This window comes from Brassica oleracea, chromosome C2 (genome assembly GCF_000695525.1).
Source record: "Brassica oleracea var. oleracea cultivar TO1000 chromosome C2, BOL, whole genome shotgun sequence".
In the NCBI taxonomy this organism is placed as follows: Eukaryota; Viridiplantae; Streptophyta; class Magnoliopsida; order Brassicales; family Brassicaceae; genus Brassica; species Brassica oleracea.
In genome coordinates, this window is record NC_027749.1 from 43,375,617 (window position 1) to 43,390,294 (window position 14,678).

The 14,678-nt window shown below is 35.6% G+C and overlaps 3 protein-coding genes across 4 annotated transcripts; 2 read left to right on the forward strand and 1 right to left on the reverse strand.

Annotated features, from left to right (window-relative positions):
* Positions 1–426: 426 nt before the first annotated feature.
* Positions 427–1,946, forward strand: LOC106324683 (ubiquitin-conjugating enzyme E2 2). 2 transcript variants are annotated; one of them, XM_013762644.1, is made up of 6 exons: positions 427–608; positions 865–1,011; positions 1,090–1,115; positions 1,198–1,287; positions 1,382–1,470; positions 1,586–1,946. In XM_013762644.1, the coding sequence occupies exons 2-6, from the start codon at positions 887–889 to the stop codon at positions 1,712–1,714; spliced, it is 459 nt and encodes a 152-aa protein (XP_013618098.1). In that variant the 5' UTR covers positions 427–608; positions 865–886; the 3' UTR covers positions 1,715–1,946. The 2 variants fall into 2 exon arrangements, with proteins under 2 accessions (XP_013618098.1, XP_013618097.1); XM_013762643.1 differs by having other exon boundaries at positions 428–604.
* A 2,468-nt stretch (positions 1,947–4,414) lies between these two features.
* LOC106327867 (protein IQ-DOMAIN 31-like) lies at positions 4,415–7,418 on the forward strand. Its single transcript, XM_013766161.1, has 7 exons — positions 4,415–4,580; positions 5,022–5,157; positions 5,243–5,506; positions 5,577–5,765; positions 5,850–5,930; positions 6,001–7,075; positions 7,160–7,418. The coding sequence occupies exons 2-7, from the start codon at positions 5,065–5,067 to the stop codon at positions 7,189–7,191; spliced, it is 1,734 nt and encodes a 577-aa protein (XP_013621615.1). The 5' UTR covers positions 4,415–4,580; positions 5,022–5,064; the 3' UTR covers positions 7,192–7,418.
* Positions 7,419–7,670: 252 nt separating this feature from the next.
* On the reverse strand, positions 7,671–10,030 carry LOC106327745 (protein kinase 2B, chloroplastic). The gene is made up of 6 exons (XM_013765985.1): positions 9,846–10,030; positions 9,357–9,694; positions 9,145–9,280; positions 8,927–9,063; positions 8,709–8,832; positions 7,671–8,428 (listed from the first exon to the last, which is right to left on the reverse strand). Exons 1-6 carry the CDS (start codon positions 9,910–9,912, stop codon positions 7,812–7,814), a joined length of 1,419 nt encoding a protein of 472 aa, XP_013621439.1. The 5' UTR covers positions 9,913–10,030; the 3' UTR covers positions 7,671–7,811.
* Positions 10,031–14,678: the final 4,648 nt, after the last annotated feature.

The following is a 14,678-nucleotide window of genomic DNA, read 5'->3' on the forward strand; positions in this document are numbered from 1 at the left end:
CACTTCCTCTCCAAGCACTGGATCTATGTGTTGCCTACATGCACCGAGCAAAAAAAAAAGAGTAAACTGAGGATGGTTGACTTATGACAGCCTTGGCTTCTCTTAATCTCCCAAAGCGATACAAAAGATCAATCATACAGCCAATGTGCTCTGAACTAGGGTTAATCCATATATTCTTCTTGAATTAAACTAAAAAAATTGAAGTCCTTTTTTTGACATTACCATAGTAACTACAAGTAGACAGAACGTGAGTAAAGGTTCTTCTACCTTCGCCTAGCTCTCGTAGTAGGTCAAATATATATTATATCAACCGCTAGAGATGCAAAAGCGAGCACCAAAGGATCGGACACAAGAAGATATTGTTGGTTAATGACTGGTTTAAATCGGTTATTTAATGAGTAACGGTTAAATTCGGTTAACTGTCATGTGTTGATTAGATCGAAAGCCTTCTAGAAGATCTCCACAGCGTGCGTTATACGAAGCTCCACATCATTTCTCAACCGCACGGTGAATTCGAAGATCACCGATCGGAGACTCTCCACGCTTCAACGGTGGTTATCCTCGTCGCTTAAAGTTCCGATCTTTTTACCTTTTTAGCTCAACGGTAGGTAAGATCTCTCTCATGGATTTTTTTTTTAAAATCTAAATCTCTTTAGATCCGATCTTTCCATAGGTTAAAGGGAACTGTTTGTAGTATTGAAAAGAGACAACTTTATCGACTTGAAGTTGATGTACTACTTGTAAGCTATGTAGATGATGATCATAGGTTATATAACAAAAACTAGTTTGATTCGACTATGCTTAGGCAAATGGGTTGAGTTGGTTTTGATAAAAACTTGTCTTGTCTTGCTTGGTTGGTTATAGATATCTAGAGTAAAGGAGAAGGATGTCGACACCAGCGAGGAAGAGATTGATGAGGGACTTCAAGAGGTTGCAGCAAGACCCGCCCGCTGGCATCAGCGGTGCTCCTCAAGACAACAACATCATGCTCTGGAATGCTGTTATATTTGGGTAATGTCAACAAGTATACTTACAGAAACATTCTATGTCTTCGTTGTACTTATACGCCTTCTGTTTGTGGATTGGCAGGCCTGATGATACACCATGGGATGGAGGTAAAGTTTTGTTTATTGTAGTATTCACTTATCTTTAGATTTTAGCAATATTCAATATCTTTCCTTGTATGATTTTGTCCAGGTACTTTCAAACTCTCACTGCAGTTTTCAGAAGATTATCCGAACAAACCACCAACTGTTCGGTTTGTTTCACGGATGTTCCATCCAAACAGTGAGTTAAAAGATAACAAAACACACCAGCTGTTTTGTCTTATTCTGAATGCATGTGATTCACGGAACTCACACTTGATCATTGTCGTGTGTAGTTTATGCTGATGGGAGTATATGCTTGGACATTCTCCAAAACCAGTGGAGTCCAATTTATGATGTCGCTGCTATACTTACCTCCATCCAGGTATAATATATATATATATATATAGACATGCTTCTCATGTCCCACTTGGTCGTTGATCTCCATTTTAAAGTTGTTTATCTGATCACATCTTTCTTTCTTTCTTTTTAAACTACAGTCATTGCTCTGTGATCCTAATCCGAATTCTCCTGCGAATTCCGAAGCGGCACGAATGTTCAGTGAAAGCAAACGCGAGTATAACAGAAGAGTCCGCGAGGTTGTGGAACAAAGCTGGACTGCTGACTAAGTAGTAATAATCTTTCTTGTAGCATTTTGTCTTGAGAAACATTGAACCTCCTCTCTCTCTCTCTTGTGTTTGATTCCACCAATACTTCCCCCTCTCTCTCTCTGTTTTACTTTCCTGTCTTTTTGTTTGTTTTCAAACTATTTGATTTGTTTCCTTTAATGCTTCCATGTATTATCTTAACCACATTCCTCTTCATAGTGGCATATGTATTTGAGTTCGATCATTCTCTACACTCATATCTTGCATAGTTGTTTTACAACTTTCTTAACGATCAACTTTTTCTTGAGGATTTTTATTCATATACTGCCTTCACGGATGCTTCATGGTTCCCAGTGTTTGTTCATCCTTGTTGCAAGAAAGGTTCCAAATTTGTGAGCTATATCAGATTAACATATATGAAAAGGGTCTGACCGAAACAGAACATACATGAAGCTTTAAACCTACCATCACCGAAGAACCTGCAGCCACTGCTTTGCATTTGATGATCTGAAGTAGTATAGAAACTGGTACACATCTTCGTTCTCTCCAGCCTCATTACTGCACACAATTTCATAACAAGTTTCAGAATATGATAGAACATTGCACATTTTATCATATCTTCTGAGATATAAACCTCTGGGGAGTTTTGACTTAGAGGAATCCCTGCTCCAGCCTAGAAATGCCTGTAAATTTTCTGTGTGTGAATTGAAAATTATGCAAAGTGTTTTACACCTTGGATGGTAAAGGAATAGTGTAGCTAGCCACTGATTTGTACAGTGAGTGTTTCAAGCATAATATATTCTCTTATCTCCAAATTGTTCTCAGCACCTCTTTCTTCCTTTAATCTGATTAAAAAAAATTCCAATTTTGAATCTATTGAGAACTGAATGTATTCTCTGTCTTTATTCAGGTTTTACCTGTGAGGGAAGTCCCTCAACGACCTCTTTGAAATATATTCTTGGACAATGAAGATTAATTGTGTGTCTAGCGTGTTGATTGTGGTCTTAGTTACTAGCACTGCAGTGTCCAAGAACGCTAACCAAATTCAAATGTCTTAGATTTAATAAAACTTCCATCTTCTGAGCTAAGCTCTGTGGCAAACTCTTCTCTGCTTCATTTTGATAACATCTCCCTGGCACTGCTATGCCTTCTCAGAGACAACCTTTGTACAACTTGGTCATGGGCATTCGGGTCAGTTCGGTTTATTCAGTTTTTGGGTTATTCGGTCGGGATGTTTAGGAACCGGACATTTTTCAGATTGGTTTGGTTTGGGTTTGGCTCGGGTTTCTATTTTTTTATAAAACCCGAAGTGGAACCGTATTATAAATAATTCGGGTGTGGTTTGGGTCTAAAGCCCAAAGAACCCAAAAAAAAAATGAAAACCCGAGTTAAACCCGGAAAAACTGAAAAAATTTCGAGTAGTTCAGATTTTTTGGATATTTTTTATTTATAAATTATATTTTATATATACTAAAATTTAAAATAATTAATATTTTTAATATATTCAAAATATTCGGATACCCGTTCGGTTCTCGGTTCGGTCCCGGTTTGGTTTCAGTTTTTTGGGTTTGGAAATATAGAAACCATTCGGGTTTTTGTAATTTTCAGTCCGGTTTCGGTGTCAGTTTTTCGGTTCAGTTCCGATTTGGTTTTCGGGTTTCAGATAATATGCCCATGACTAGTACAACTGTTGGAATACCAAAATATATCAATCCACCATATCTAATACTTCCCCCGTTCTCTAATAATAGACTTTTTAGAAAAAAGTTTATTTCACAAATATGTATTTTTGTGTTTTCTATAAAAAAATTGTAAACTTCAAAAAAACTAATTGACTTTATTGAATTACTATTGTTGGTTAAAAGTTATTGAAAATTGAAAATTACAGAAAATGATATATTTATTATGATAGTTTAATGTGTTTTCTTAATATGCGTGAAAATATTTATTAATATGTGTGAAAATATTAAAAAATGTATTTTTGTGGAACGAGGGAATATTATATAGTTCATGTTATGTTTGTTTGAGTTTTACCTGTTCACGGAACAAACTTGCTGCACCAAAGTCGTTACTAGTGTCTTCCAGTTTCTCCGAGGAGAAAACGTGGTAAGGTGGGAAACCAATCACTGTAGATCTCATTGTTTGTGGAACACGTTATACGATTTTGTTAATGAAAAACTCAATTCAAGATTTCTAAATACTAATAGTAGTCTTTGACTTTTGTTTACTTAAATCTGGTTATGACTTTGTTTATTTTGGTTGTTTGTTCATTACACAACCTCAGCTCGACAGGCTGGTTTAAATGCATTAGAAGAACATGACTATGTTTTTTTTTTTTCTTTTCTTAACTTTAATGCATTGAAGAACTTGTCCAAAAAAAAATGCATTGAAGAACATGACTAGCTATGATTTTTATTTTCCATTTTAACTTCTAGTTCACATTGTATATATGTATTCTCTTTTTTTTTAGTTTTTGAGTGCTATTTTTGTGATATAAACTTAGAAATGTGCTATTTTGGAGATTTGCCCAAATAATAATGTCAGACAAAAAGAAAGGTTATTTCAGTAAATTCCCTTAAACCCCTGGCTTATACCATCTATAGCCCATTAATAAGGCCCATTCTGAAAAAAACAAGCAAAACATATCTTAAACGCTGTCGTTTACGAACCGTCTCTTTTTCTCTCTCCTTTTGTCGCTCCTCTTTTACCTTTTCTCTCTCTCTCTCACGTTACAAACGGTGAGTGTAATTCTCACTGTAAACCACTTTTATTATTATTAAGGTCACTGCTCCGGCGAGGAGCCAAAGAAGACAACATTTTGAAAGAAAGAGACGGTTCGGTGTGGTCTCTTCGTCTCTATTTAGCTACACTGGGGTTTCTATTTGAGGTTTGACATTTTCCTAAATTTTCTTTTTTGACCCAGTTTAGAAAGTTTCCTGCTTTTGATTTCTAACTCGAGATCTGGGTTTTCTTCTGTTATCGTCAAAATCTCTGCTTTTTCAGTTTATCTTAGTTAATGGGTCTCTATGTGTTCCTTTGGCTCTCGTTACCTTTTGATTCATGCTTCTTTCGCTTTAGGTTACTGCACCGTCTATGTTCCATCTGTTAGGGTTATTCTCTCTCTATCTGGTTCATGTCTTGTGTTTGTTTATAGGGTTTCTATTTACAGATTCGTGATTCTGTATATGGAATGTGTGTTCAGCTTTGTCAAAAATGCTGATTCCATTTGAGACTATAGAGTATTACTTGAAATTAACAGACTTTGGTATGTTTTGTTTTGGCTTTAGCTTTTGTGCTTATACCAAATGTGTTATTCTTGCTTATGCAGGTTTCTATTTCTGTAGCAACTTTCTATTTGTAGGTGTTGAAAGATGGGAAAAACTCCAAGTCCTGGTAAATGGATCAAGTCACTTCTTGGGAAGAAGTCATCAAAGTCAAGTTTGGAGAAAGGAACCGTGAAATTGGTAAGAACACTGAAGAAAGACATTGTTGTTTTTGTCTTTTATGTCAAAATGATATGTAACTGTAAAAAATGTTCATATGTGATAGAGATCTGCAAATAAAGAAGAGATTGTGGTGAAGGTGAAGGTGAAGGATAATAATGTCTCAGACTTAGCTACCAATCCTCCGGTACTAGTTTCATCACAGGAAGTTGCAGCAGCTACACAAGCTGTAATAGTCCCAGATGTTGTAGTCCCCGAGAAGCAGCCAAGCGCAGAGTCGAATGTGAATCTTGAGTCAGGGAATGACACAGAAGAACTCAAGCTTGAAGAAGCTGCTACAAAGGTTCAAGCTGCTGTCAGATCTCATCAGGTTACTTCTTTTTCTACATTTCAGTAATGAGATTTCGGTTCTTATTCTGTTGTTTTTCAAATGAGTGAAGGCTCGTGAAGAATTACAAAAGCTTAAAGGTATCATAAAGCTGCAAGCAGTGATCCGTGGTCACTTGGTTAGAAGACAAGCTGTTGCTACATACTCTTGCATTTGGGGAATTGTGAAGTTACAAGCTCTTCTCCGCGGGAAGAAGTCTAGATCTTCAGAGACCGGGACTCAACTTCAGAAAACAAACTCGGTAATTTAAATGTCTGTTACTTTGTAAGTTCTACTCTAATAACCTTTACTCGATTTCAAAGTTGTAGTTTCTTTTGTTTGATAGGAACCTGAGAATCCTGAAACTTTGCAAGGAAGCACTTACAGATGGCTTGAGAATCCCACAAAGCTCTCCATGATTGATAAGGTAACATCAACAGTTTGCTATGCGATTATGTAACACTCTCTTAGTTATTTGCTTCCTTGACTTTTTTCAGCTTCTAGTTTCGTCGCCAAAGGCATTGCCTCTGAAGATTCAGTATGGTCCTGAAGATCCTAACTCAGCCATGGTGTGGCTTGAGCGCTGGACGCTGTTGCAGGTTTGGGCTCCTGGTCCACTGGTGGTTAAGAGCCTTGTTGCGAAATCTCAGACAAAGAAGCGAAGTTTTCAACCAGTTGAAGCAGACAAGGGAAAACTTAAGAAAGGTATCAAGAAACCACCCGGTGGTTTAACCACTGGAAGTAGCTCTAGTAGCCGTTCTACAGCTGAAAAAGAAAAGCCTAAGAGAAATGTGAGGAAGGCTTCCACGCTTGGTAAAGAGGTTTCAAGAACCGAGAATGATAAGTCTAAGCAGAACTCGAGAAAAAGTACAAGCGCTGTAAAGGAAGTGTCTTCTTCATTGGAGTTTAAGGAGGAGATGCCTCGAGTTAGTCTCAGAAAGTCTTCAGTTTCCAATGGGATAGAGAAACCTATCCGCAGATCTGCTGAGAAGAAGAAAGAGATTGCAGATTCAGTGCAGAAAGAATCGCCTGGTGACGAGGTTTCAGCTCATGTTGTTGATACTCCTGAAGAAGAAAAGGTGAAAGATAGCACTGAAACAGTTTCTAAAGATGAGAGTTCACCGGCTCTGGATGCCATGGAGCAAGATGAACTCAAAACCGAAGAGAGAAATGACAAAGCTGAAGAAGAGATTCAAGAGCCAGACTTGCAGATAAGCTCTGAGAATGGAAATGACACAAAGCCAAGCGATAGAAGAGCATCGCTGCCTGCAAAGATTGAGAATCATCATCAAGAAGAAGGGCTTACACACAGCGGGAGAAAGATCCCAAGCTACATGGCTCCAACTGCATCTGCAAAGGCAAGAGTAAGAGGAGGACAAGGGTCTCCGAGGTTTGGTGGTCAAGAGAAGCCAGGGAAAAATGGAATAACTAGACGCCACTCTCTTCCTCCTGCTGCAGCCAATGGTAAGCTGGACACAATGTCCCCAAGAGCTCACAGACTTCTCATAGCTTCAGCTAAAGGATCAATGAATAGTGACAGATCTTTTTCGTCTTCCAAGGACATTGGTGGTGGTAAGAAGTTTAAAGCTTTTTTTATACACAAGCCTCTTGAAAGTTTCAAACCTCCTAAACCCATTTTGTTCATGTTTATTTCAGATAAATCGACGAAAGCTGAGTGGAAACGGTGAAATTCTTTTGAGGCAAATAGAGAAAGCAATGCAAAGAGTCATCCTGATCATCTTACACTGTTGAAAAAAAATGATCTGAAACCTTTTTTATTTGTTCTGTTTCTATGTTTTTTGTGTGTTTACTTCGGTTTGGTGTGGTGAGTCTTTGACATGGTCCCTTTAGATTTCTCTCAGATGCTTTTTGTCTTCACAAACAAAAAAGGTTTTTAGTAAATAGTTCTTTATAATGCTTCTCTTAATCATTTACAGTTTGTTCATGAAGTTTGCCTTTTTCATTGTAAAACAAGAAAAGGTGAACTGTATAATTCATAAGCTAAACTGAAATTTGTCTGAACTAAAACTGAACCAAAGTTTTTAGTTAAGAAAAAAAAATCAAATATTATGTAGCTGGGCCAAGAATAACTATATTGTATCAGCAAAATTATTTTATTTTTTATTTTTGTTGTTATTATGTAAACCAAAACTTCAGCTCTAATAAGGATAGATAAATTAACAAACAAATTAAAAACCAAAAATTAGACAAATTCTTCAAAATGCTAATGCCTCATGTAGTGTGAACAAATGCATTATTATATTACAAACAGAGCAGCACACATTACAACAGAACTATTACAGTGATACTATCTTACACGAGGAGATTGACTGTGAGAAGGCAAAGGAGAAGCAAGTGGAGTTAAGTGCAAGAGAGGCCGATCATAACTATACCTCCTTGGAGATTTCTGTACAACAGATCCGTTACTACCTCTAGGAGAATCAATCTGGCCTTGTCTGGTTCCAGCACCATTACTACCTCTTGGAGAATCAATCTGGCCTTGTCTGGTTCCACTACCTCTGGGAGAAATAATCTGGCCTTGTCTGGCTCCAACCCCAGTATTACTACCTCTTGGAGAATCAATCTGAGCTTGTCTATTACCTCCAGGTTTGGTAGTGGTTGTTGATTCAAGCTCATCAAGTTTGGCCAAAACTTCAGACATTTTCGGTCTGAGCTTTGCATCAGGGTTTAAGCACTGCAATGCAAGACTAGCAGCTGTGTATGCTCCTTTCTGAGGATACTGACCTCCTAATCTCGTGTCCATTATTCGAAAAAGCTTTCTCTTGTCGCCGAGATACGGCGTTGCCCAGTCCACTAGACTCTGCTCCACTCCCACTTTAGATTTGTCCACTGCTCTTCGTCCTGAGAGTAGTTCTAGAAGCACCACACCGAAACTGTATACGTCGCTCTTAGCTGTTAATCGACCTGTGCATGAAAGTCAAGATATGAGCCACAAAGACCAGGGCTGTCCTGAGATTAGCAGCAGGCGACTTAGTAAAAATTTCAATAAAATTATTTTTTTAATAAATTTAGGGGCATTTTTTTTTTTACAAATTTGGGAGCCTATCGATGTTATTTTCTTCAAAAAAATTGGGGGGCCCTAGGCGAATGTTTCATCCGGGTTTGTCCAGAACGGGCTCTAACAAAGGCTAAATCTATTGAAGCACATGCTAAAAGTTTATAAACTAAGGCCAAAGTTTCACACCTGTGGCTACATATTCAGGTGCTGCATATCCGTGAGTACCCATGACTTGTGTGGACACATGTGTCCTGTCACCGGTAGGACCTGCTTTGGCTAGACCAAAGTCTGAAAGTTTAGAGTTGAATTCCTGTGATTAAAAGATCAATACTATTAGAGGTTTTGATTAGAAATGAAGTGATAAGGTGTTGAACAGAGAGAGCTTGGTAATCAGTTTTTATTACCGCGTCTAGTAGAATGTTAGCAGCTTTAAAGTCTCTGTAAATAACTTGTGATTTAGCGTCGTGAAGAAAAGTAAGCCCCTTGGCTGCTCCTATTGCAACTTTCATCCTTATAGCCCATGTTAGTGGCTGCGCACCACCTGCAATACCCAAAGGAAAAATCATTTAACGGGGAGATAACAAAACACGGTTTAAAAGAACCAAACATGTTGTTGACATACGTCTAAAGAGATGATTCTCCAAGCTTCCTTTTGGCATGAACTCGTACACCAGTAACCGGTCTTCACCCTCTACGCAGTACCCAACTAGTTTGACAAGGTTCGGGTGACTAAGCTGACCGAGATAGTTCACTTCAGTCTGAAACAAAACAATGTCACAACACAATCTCATGATCAAAACAAAGATTAAGAGAGGAGAGGCAAAAGTTGCTCACCAACCACTCCTTGTGACCTTGAAATCCTTCAGTTTTAAGCTTCTTGACAGCTACAACGATACCAGAACCGGGTTTAGAAGCGGTTAAAGTAGTTCCATCGATCCATCCTTTGAAGACATAACCAAAACCTCCTTCACCGAGAAGACTATCAGGTCGAAAGTTTCTGGTAGCGCTCTTGAGCTCGCTGAAGGTGAAAGCTTTGAGATTAGGTGATGACAAGATCTCTCCTTCTGTTCTCGGTGTGGGTAAAGACTCCAAACTACTGTAGGAGTTTATGCTTAAGCTTGAAGGGACCGTGGAACGGCTTGTCTTGCTAGAAACTCTTGACCCTGATGAACCTTAAATTAACGCCACAAAAACAAGCATCTAAAAATCAGATCATTAACTTCAAATCAGAGATGGATCATTTATGAAAGGTTCCATTTTTGGACATTCCAAACCAGAAAAGGAAGAAACTTTATGAGCTATGGAGAAGACAAAGAAAGTTACCAGAATTAGCATGAGGACTGTGGCTGCTACTGATCACTTTAGCTGATGAATCTAAACAATTACCCATTTTTTCAAGATAAAGCTTCACTCTTTTGTTCTACAATGAACAGATTCAAAAGAGTAATTGAGATCGTTAGTGAGAGGAAGAAGAAGAAGGAACGTGAGATTCTGAAAGAACACAGAGAAGCACAGCACACCATTCATACAAAAGTCACGGTGGTGGGGGGTTTTGTGTAATTACGATTCTACCCTTATGCTTTGGTCGCCGTGGTCCTTGGCTTTTATCGTTAAATGACTACTACACCCTTGGATTCTGCGAATCTATATGATTTTTACAAACGTCGAGAAGGGACAGTTTGGTCTAAACTTGGCTGCGTATTTGCTTGCGTCAGCAAGTCCACGTCAGATTGTAAAGTCTTTGCTTTTATACATTTTACCTTTAAGCAAAAGCAAAACTCCTAAAGATGTGCATCAAATCTAAAAATGATTTTCCATCACTGACTGATTAATTTTGGTAAAAGATTCGAATGAGTTTTCAGATAAACCTTGGGATTAATTTAGTATACATTCAAACAAGGCACGAAAGGTTTTAATGAAAAAAGAGGTGGTTAACACGCTTTTGTGATATTTTAATTTCAAGTATTATCTAAACTTTATTCCATGCATTGACCCAACACATTCCTCTCTATTCACATTGCGTTTTGGACCGACACATACAAGAGCCTTTTTATATTACACCTTGACACGTGTGAATAATTGTGGAAATTAAAAAATATCCTAGAATTCTGAATGTATAAATAACACAAATCATAATTCAATAAGAGTTATTAACATAAGAAACAATTACATTATAGCACAGTTTTAAGTTTTTTATCACACAATGAGACAATTTATACTATCAAAACAGTTTTTACTAACTTTCTTAACCAAAATAAATTGTAACTAGTAGATTTCACTTCTTCTCTCTCTTAATCTTTTATTTTTCAAATCTAATTTTTTTCACGGTTCTTCATAGCAAACAAAAGAAAGTGAGTCTCATGTATCATATTTTTTGTTTCCTCCTCTTGAGTTCCTTATTTTTTTTTGTAATATTAATTTTATTTTTTTTATTCTTTTATAAAGAAAATATGTTTATAATCAGTGTCTTTGTTTTTCAATCTATCTTTTGAGATATATCAAACTATATTTTTGATGGAACAAATCGCTCAACAAATCGGAAACCAAAAAAATCACTTTTGTTCGAACTTTCAAGATTAAAGCCATGAATTAGGATTCAACGCTATCACATCTGGGTAAAAATACATGAAAAACAAGTTGAGAATGTAAAGAATCCTGGAAAATAGATGAGATAGGCGGAAATTAGGGTTTCTGCTCGACAATAGCTAAGGAAGAAGATGAGGTTATTTTCGTAATTTTGCAACATTAATGAAAAAAAAGAAAAGCCGTGTGTACATTACATTCAAACTGTACATCTGTACACATAATTTGTATTATACATCAAAGTGATTGTGTGCATTTTTTTTGGTTTTTTGTTGGCTTTCTATCTAAATAACTAAGCCTCTGCGATTTCATGAACTCAAGATAATGTTAACACAATGTATATGTGATTTTTTTTCCTTCTTCCATGTACACACAGGGTCGGGGCATCCTTGATATCTGACTGAACCCAAATATCATCTTTCACACCTTCTTTGTGTTTTCATGCTAGCTTCATGGTAAGTGTTAGCTTGACTAATTTCTGGTTGTTTTACTATGTACACTATCATATTTACCGTACACATGTGCACATCCATATTTACTGTACACAAGTACATTAATATACTTTATCGTACACACGCACAGTAAAAATGAAGATGACAATGATAATGGTGATGATGTTGATGATGGTGTTGGTAAGTTGAGTAATCCGATATGAGTAATCCGATATGGTAGAAATATTATCAAGGCTGTCAATCTCATATTTTTGTCGTGGGTATCTTCTAGACTCATATAATGCAAACTAAATTGAATTTTTTGTTTTGTTCATCAACTTGTTGTTCTTCATTTTGTTGACATATAATACTATATACTATCAAATTATCAATCATCATATGTGTATAATGTATTACACCGCGGAACCCCATTTTCTTATATTTTGCCTAGTTTACTTTATTACATATCAGAATCAACTTCTGTGTTTTTTGATTTTTTTCAAATATATTAGTATTTTGTTATAAGAAACAATTAATGTTGGTTGGTGGAGACAAAGAGGATCTTGGAGATAAATAGTACATTAATTTCAAAATGTACATGTGTACATTAACTTCAAATTGAACATGTGTCCACTTACATATGTTCTTTAAACTACATGTGTACACATACATATGTTCTTTAAACTCTTAAATTCAACCAAATTGCACCATGCTTTCATACAAGAGTTCTTCATACAATATCATAATTAAAACATCAAATATATTTGGTTATATTCTAACAACTTTTTGTGTACACTCTTACAATTTTTTTGTGTGTACACTCTAACAATTAGCAAACAACATCGAAATTCGCTCGTATTGTACACATGTACAGGCTTTTTTATGTACATTAACAATTTTTTTTTTTGTTTTTCATTATTGATATCTCACTATTTTTATGAGTTTTAAAACATATTCTAATTCATTTTAGTCATATAGATTGTATATAGTTGTATATATATATATATTTCTATTTACATTTGATTGAATTTGGAGTGAATAATTGAAAGTTTACGACTAAATTAATAGGTTATTTCTGCAATTTGGAAAGTTAAAGGTCGAATAGTAAACTTCCGGAAGTTCAAAGTCCCGTCAGTATAATTATGGAAGGTCTGGTCTGTACAATTAAAAAGTAAAGAATCAATTTGAAAGAGAGAGAAGAAAAATAAAATTGAAAACTGTGGGATCCATTTAGTTAGAAGAATAAATGTAATTAGCTCATAGTTGTAAAAAACTGCTCTAGGAGCATTACTTACACATTTCCTGTTTTCTAAGCACTAATGAATCTTCAAAATCTCTTGAAGATGAGGAGACAATAAGGTTTCTAGAATTGTAAAAATATTGATCCAAAGATTTACATACAAATCTGATGAGCTCGAGGTTGAGTTTGTCAGGGCGGAGCATGTAAGCGATAGAATTTCGGTTAAACCAAGTTTTCAGACGAAGATGGATCGTCCACAGAGGCATCAAAGGAGATGGCGACATTAGCGAATCTCCATTGCGAGCTTTGTGGGATCTTGGTGCTTTGGCGAGTGAGGCGAAATGTTAGGTGGAGGAAAAATCGATAATCTTCTAGAATATGACAGGAGTAGATGTTGTTGCTGAGATGAAGTTGTATGTTGTTATGGAGCCTCCAGGATCAAAATTAGAGTTTTCGTCGCTGAGGCCGCCGATATAAACTCTATTGTCGCTAAAAAAAATTTTTTAGAAAAATAAAAGTATATTGTGTCTGAGCCGTTAGATCACGAAAAATAGATCATTGGTTGTGTAACATCCCGTCTAAACTAAGCATTTAGTTTGTTTAGTTAATGAAATGGACAATTAAAAACAAACCAAGTTAGTCCGTGTAATTGGGTTTCGTTAGAATAAGCGTGCCAGAAGCACAAAGTGACCACGCTGTAATAAAAAGTGTTATAAGTGACCTGCAATGTAATACTTTCATTCAATAATAGTTTTGCTTCTTGTTGTACAAAACAAGAGACTAAATGGTTGGTTATTCAGAATAGTTTCGTTCCCATAAATTCTCAAATTAGTTTCTTTTTTCGTTTTTTAGACAGGTGTACGTGGTTGGCAACACATTACGAGTAAGGTCGAACGATATTGTAGTCCTTTTTTTTGTCGGCAATTGTATAACATTAAAAGCAACTTGATATATGATATCTCCAAGTGATTGGTATGAATTATCAATCACAAGAGGTTTTAACTACGAAGCATGTGATGGGAACACGACAGAAAGTATGTGAATAGTAAACTTTTGACTATTTGAAACTCTTCAATACTTATTTGTCAACCATATCATAAGATATCTATTAATTATGAGTAAAAGTACGTATACGTAATTTATACTACCTCCGTTCCAAAAATTAGATGTTTTAGATTTTTTTCTTGTTCCACAAAGATAGATTTTCTATATTGTTAAAGTATTTTTTATATTTTTGAGGAACATTAATGGAGAATATTTGAATTGATTAAATTTCATTGGTGGAAAGTTATCGGAAAGTGTATAATAAAGTTAAAAATAAATTAAATTATAAACATTTATTAAAATTCTTAATAAGCGTGCATACTATAAAAAATCTTATTTTCAAGAACAGAGAGAGTATTATTTATGAGTGCATATCAGTATTTATTTATTGTCATATTTTATGAGTCCAACCTTTCTTTCACTTGTCAACAATATTATCTTCTTTGCCTTGAAACAAAAGCATCTTATCACCTTTGATTTTACAACATCTATTAGTACTACTTTACAATTATTCATATATAACTTGATATTTACATAATTACATATCAATATGTAATAGAAGTTTCTTATGTTGTCCTCTGAATAGTTCTATCAAAGCTATTAGACAATAAAATTTGTGATTGTTGAAGAAAAAATACGAATCATGTCATTAGTAACACGACAAAAATGAATGTGAAAAGTAATCTTTTGACTATTTCAATCTCTTATATATATATATATATATTCAGCCACATTATTTAATCATATTTTAAGCTTTCAACCGTACTTTATTTGTCAACCATATATCATCTCTTCCTTTACGTAAAAGTATATCTTATCACCTTTGTTTTGATAAACATTATTCAATAGTATTTTATA

Bases quoted from the DNA above. Each gene is read 5' to 3' on its own strand.
- LOC106324683 (XM_013762644.1), top strand. From the start codon at position 887: ATGTCGACACCAGCGAGGAAGAGATTGATGAGGGACTTCAAGAGGTTG. The intron at 1,012-1,089 runs GTAATGTCAACA...GTGGATTGGCAG, and splicing joins TGGAATGCTGTTATATTTGG to GCCTGATGATACACCATGGG. The intron at 1,471-1,585 runs GTATAATATATA...TTTAAACTACAG, and splicing joins CTATACTTACCTCCATCCAG to TCATTGCTCTGTGATCCTAA.
- LOC106327867 (XM_013766161.1), top strand. From the start codon at position 5,065: ATGGGAAAAACTCCAAGTCCTGGTAAATGGATCAAGTCACTTCTTGGG. The intron at 5,158-5,242 runs GTAAGAACACTG...CATATGTGATAG, and splicing joins AGAAAGGAACCGTGAAATTG to AGATCTGCAAATAAAGAAGA. The intron at 5,931-6,000 runs GTAACATCAACA...GACTTTTTTCAG, and splicing joins AGCTCTCCATGATTGATAAG to CTTCTAGTTTCGTCGCCAAA.
- LOC106327745 (XM_013765985.1), bottom strand. From the start codon at position 9,912: ATGGGTAATTGTTTAGATTCATCAGCTAAAGTGATCAGTAGCAGCCAC. The intron at 9,064-9,144 runs GTATGTCAACAA...TGGGTATTGCAG, and splicing joins GGAGAATCATCTCTTTAGAC to GTGGTGCGCAGCCACTAACA. The intron at 8,833-8,926 runs GTAATAAAAACT...TTTTAATCACAG, and splicing joins CTAACATTCTACTAGACGCG to GAATTCAACTCTAAACTTTC.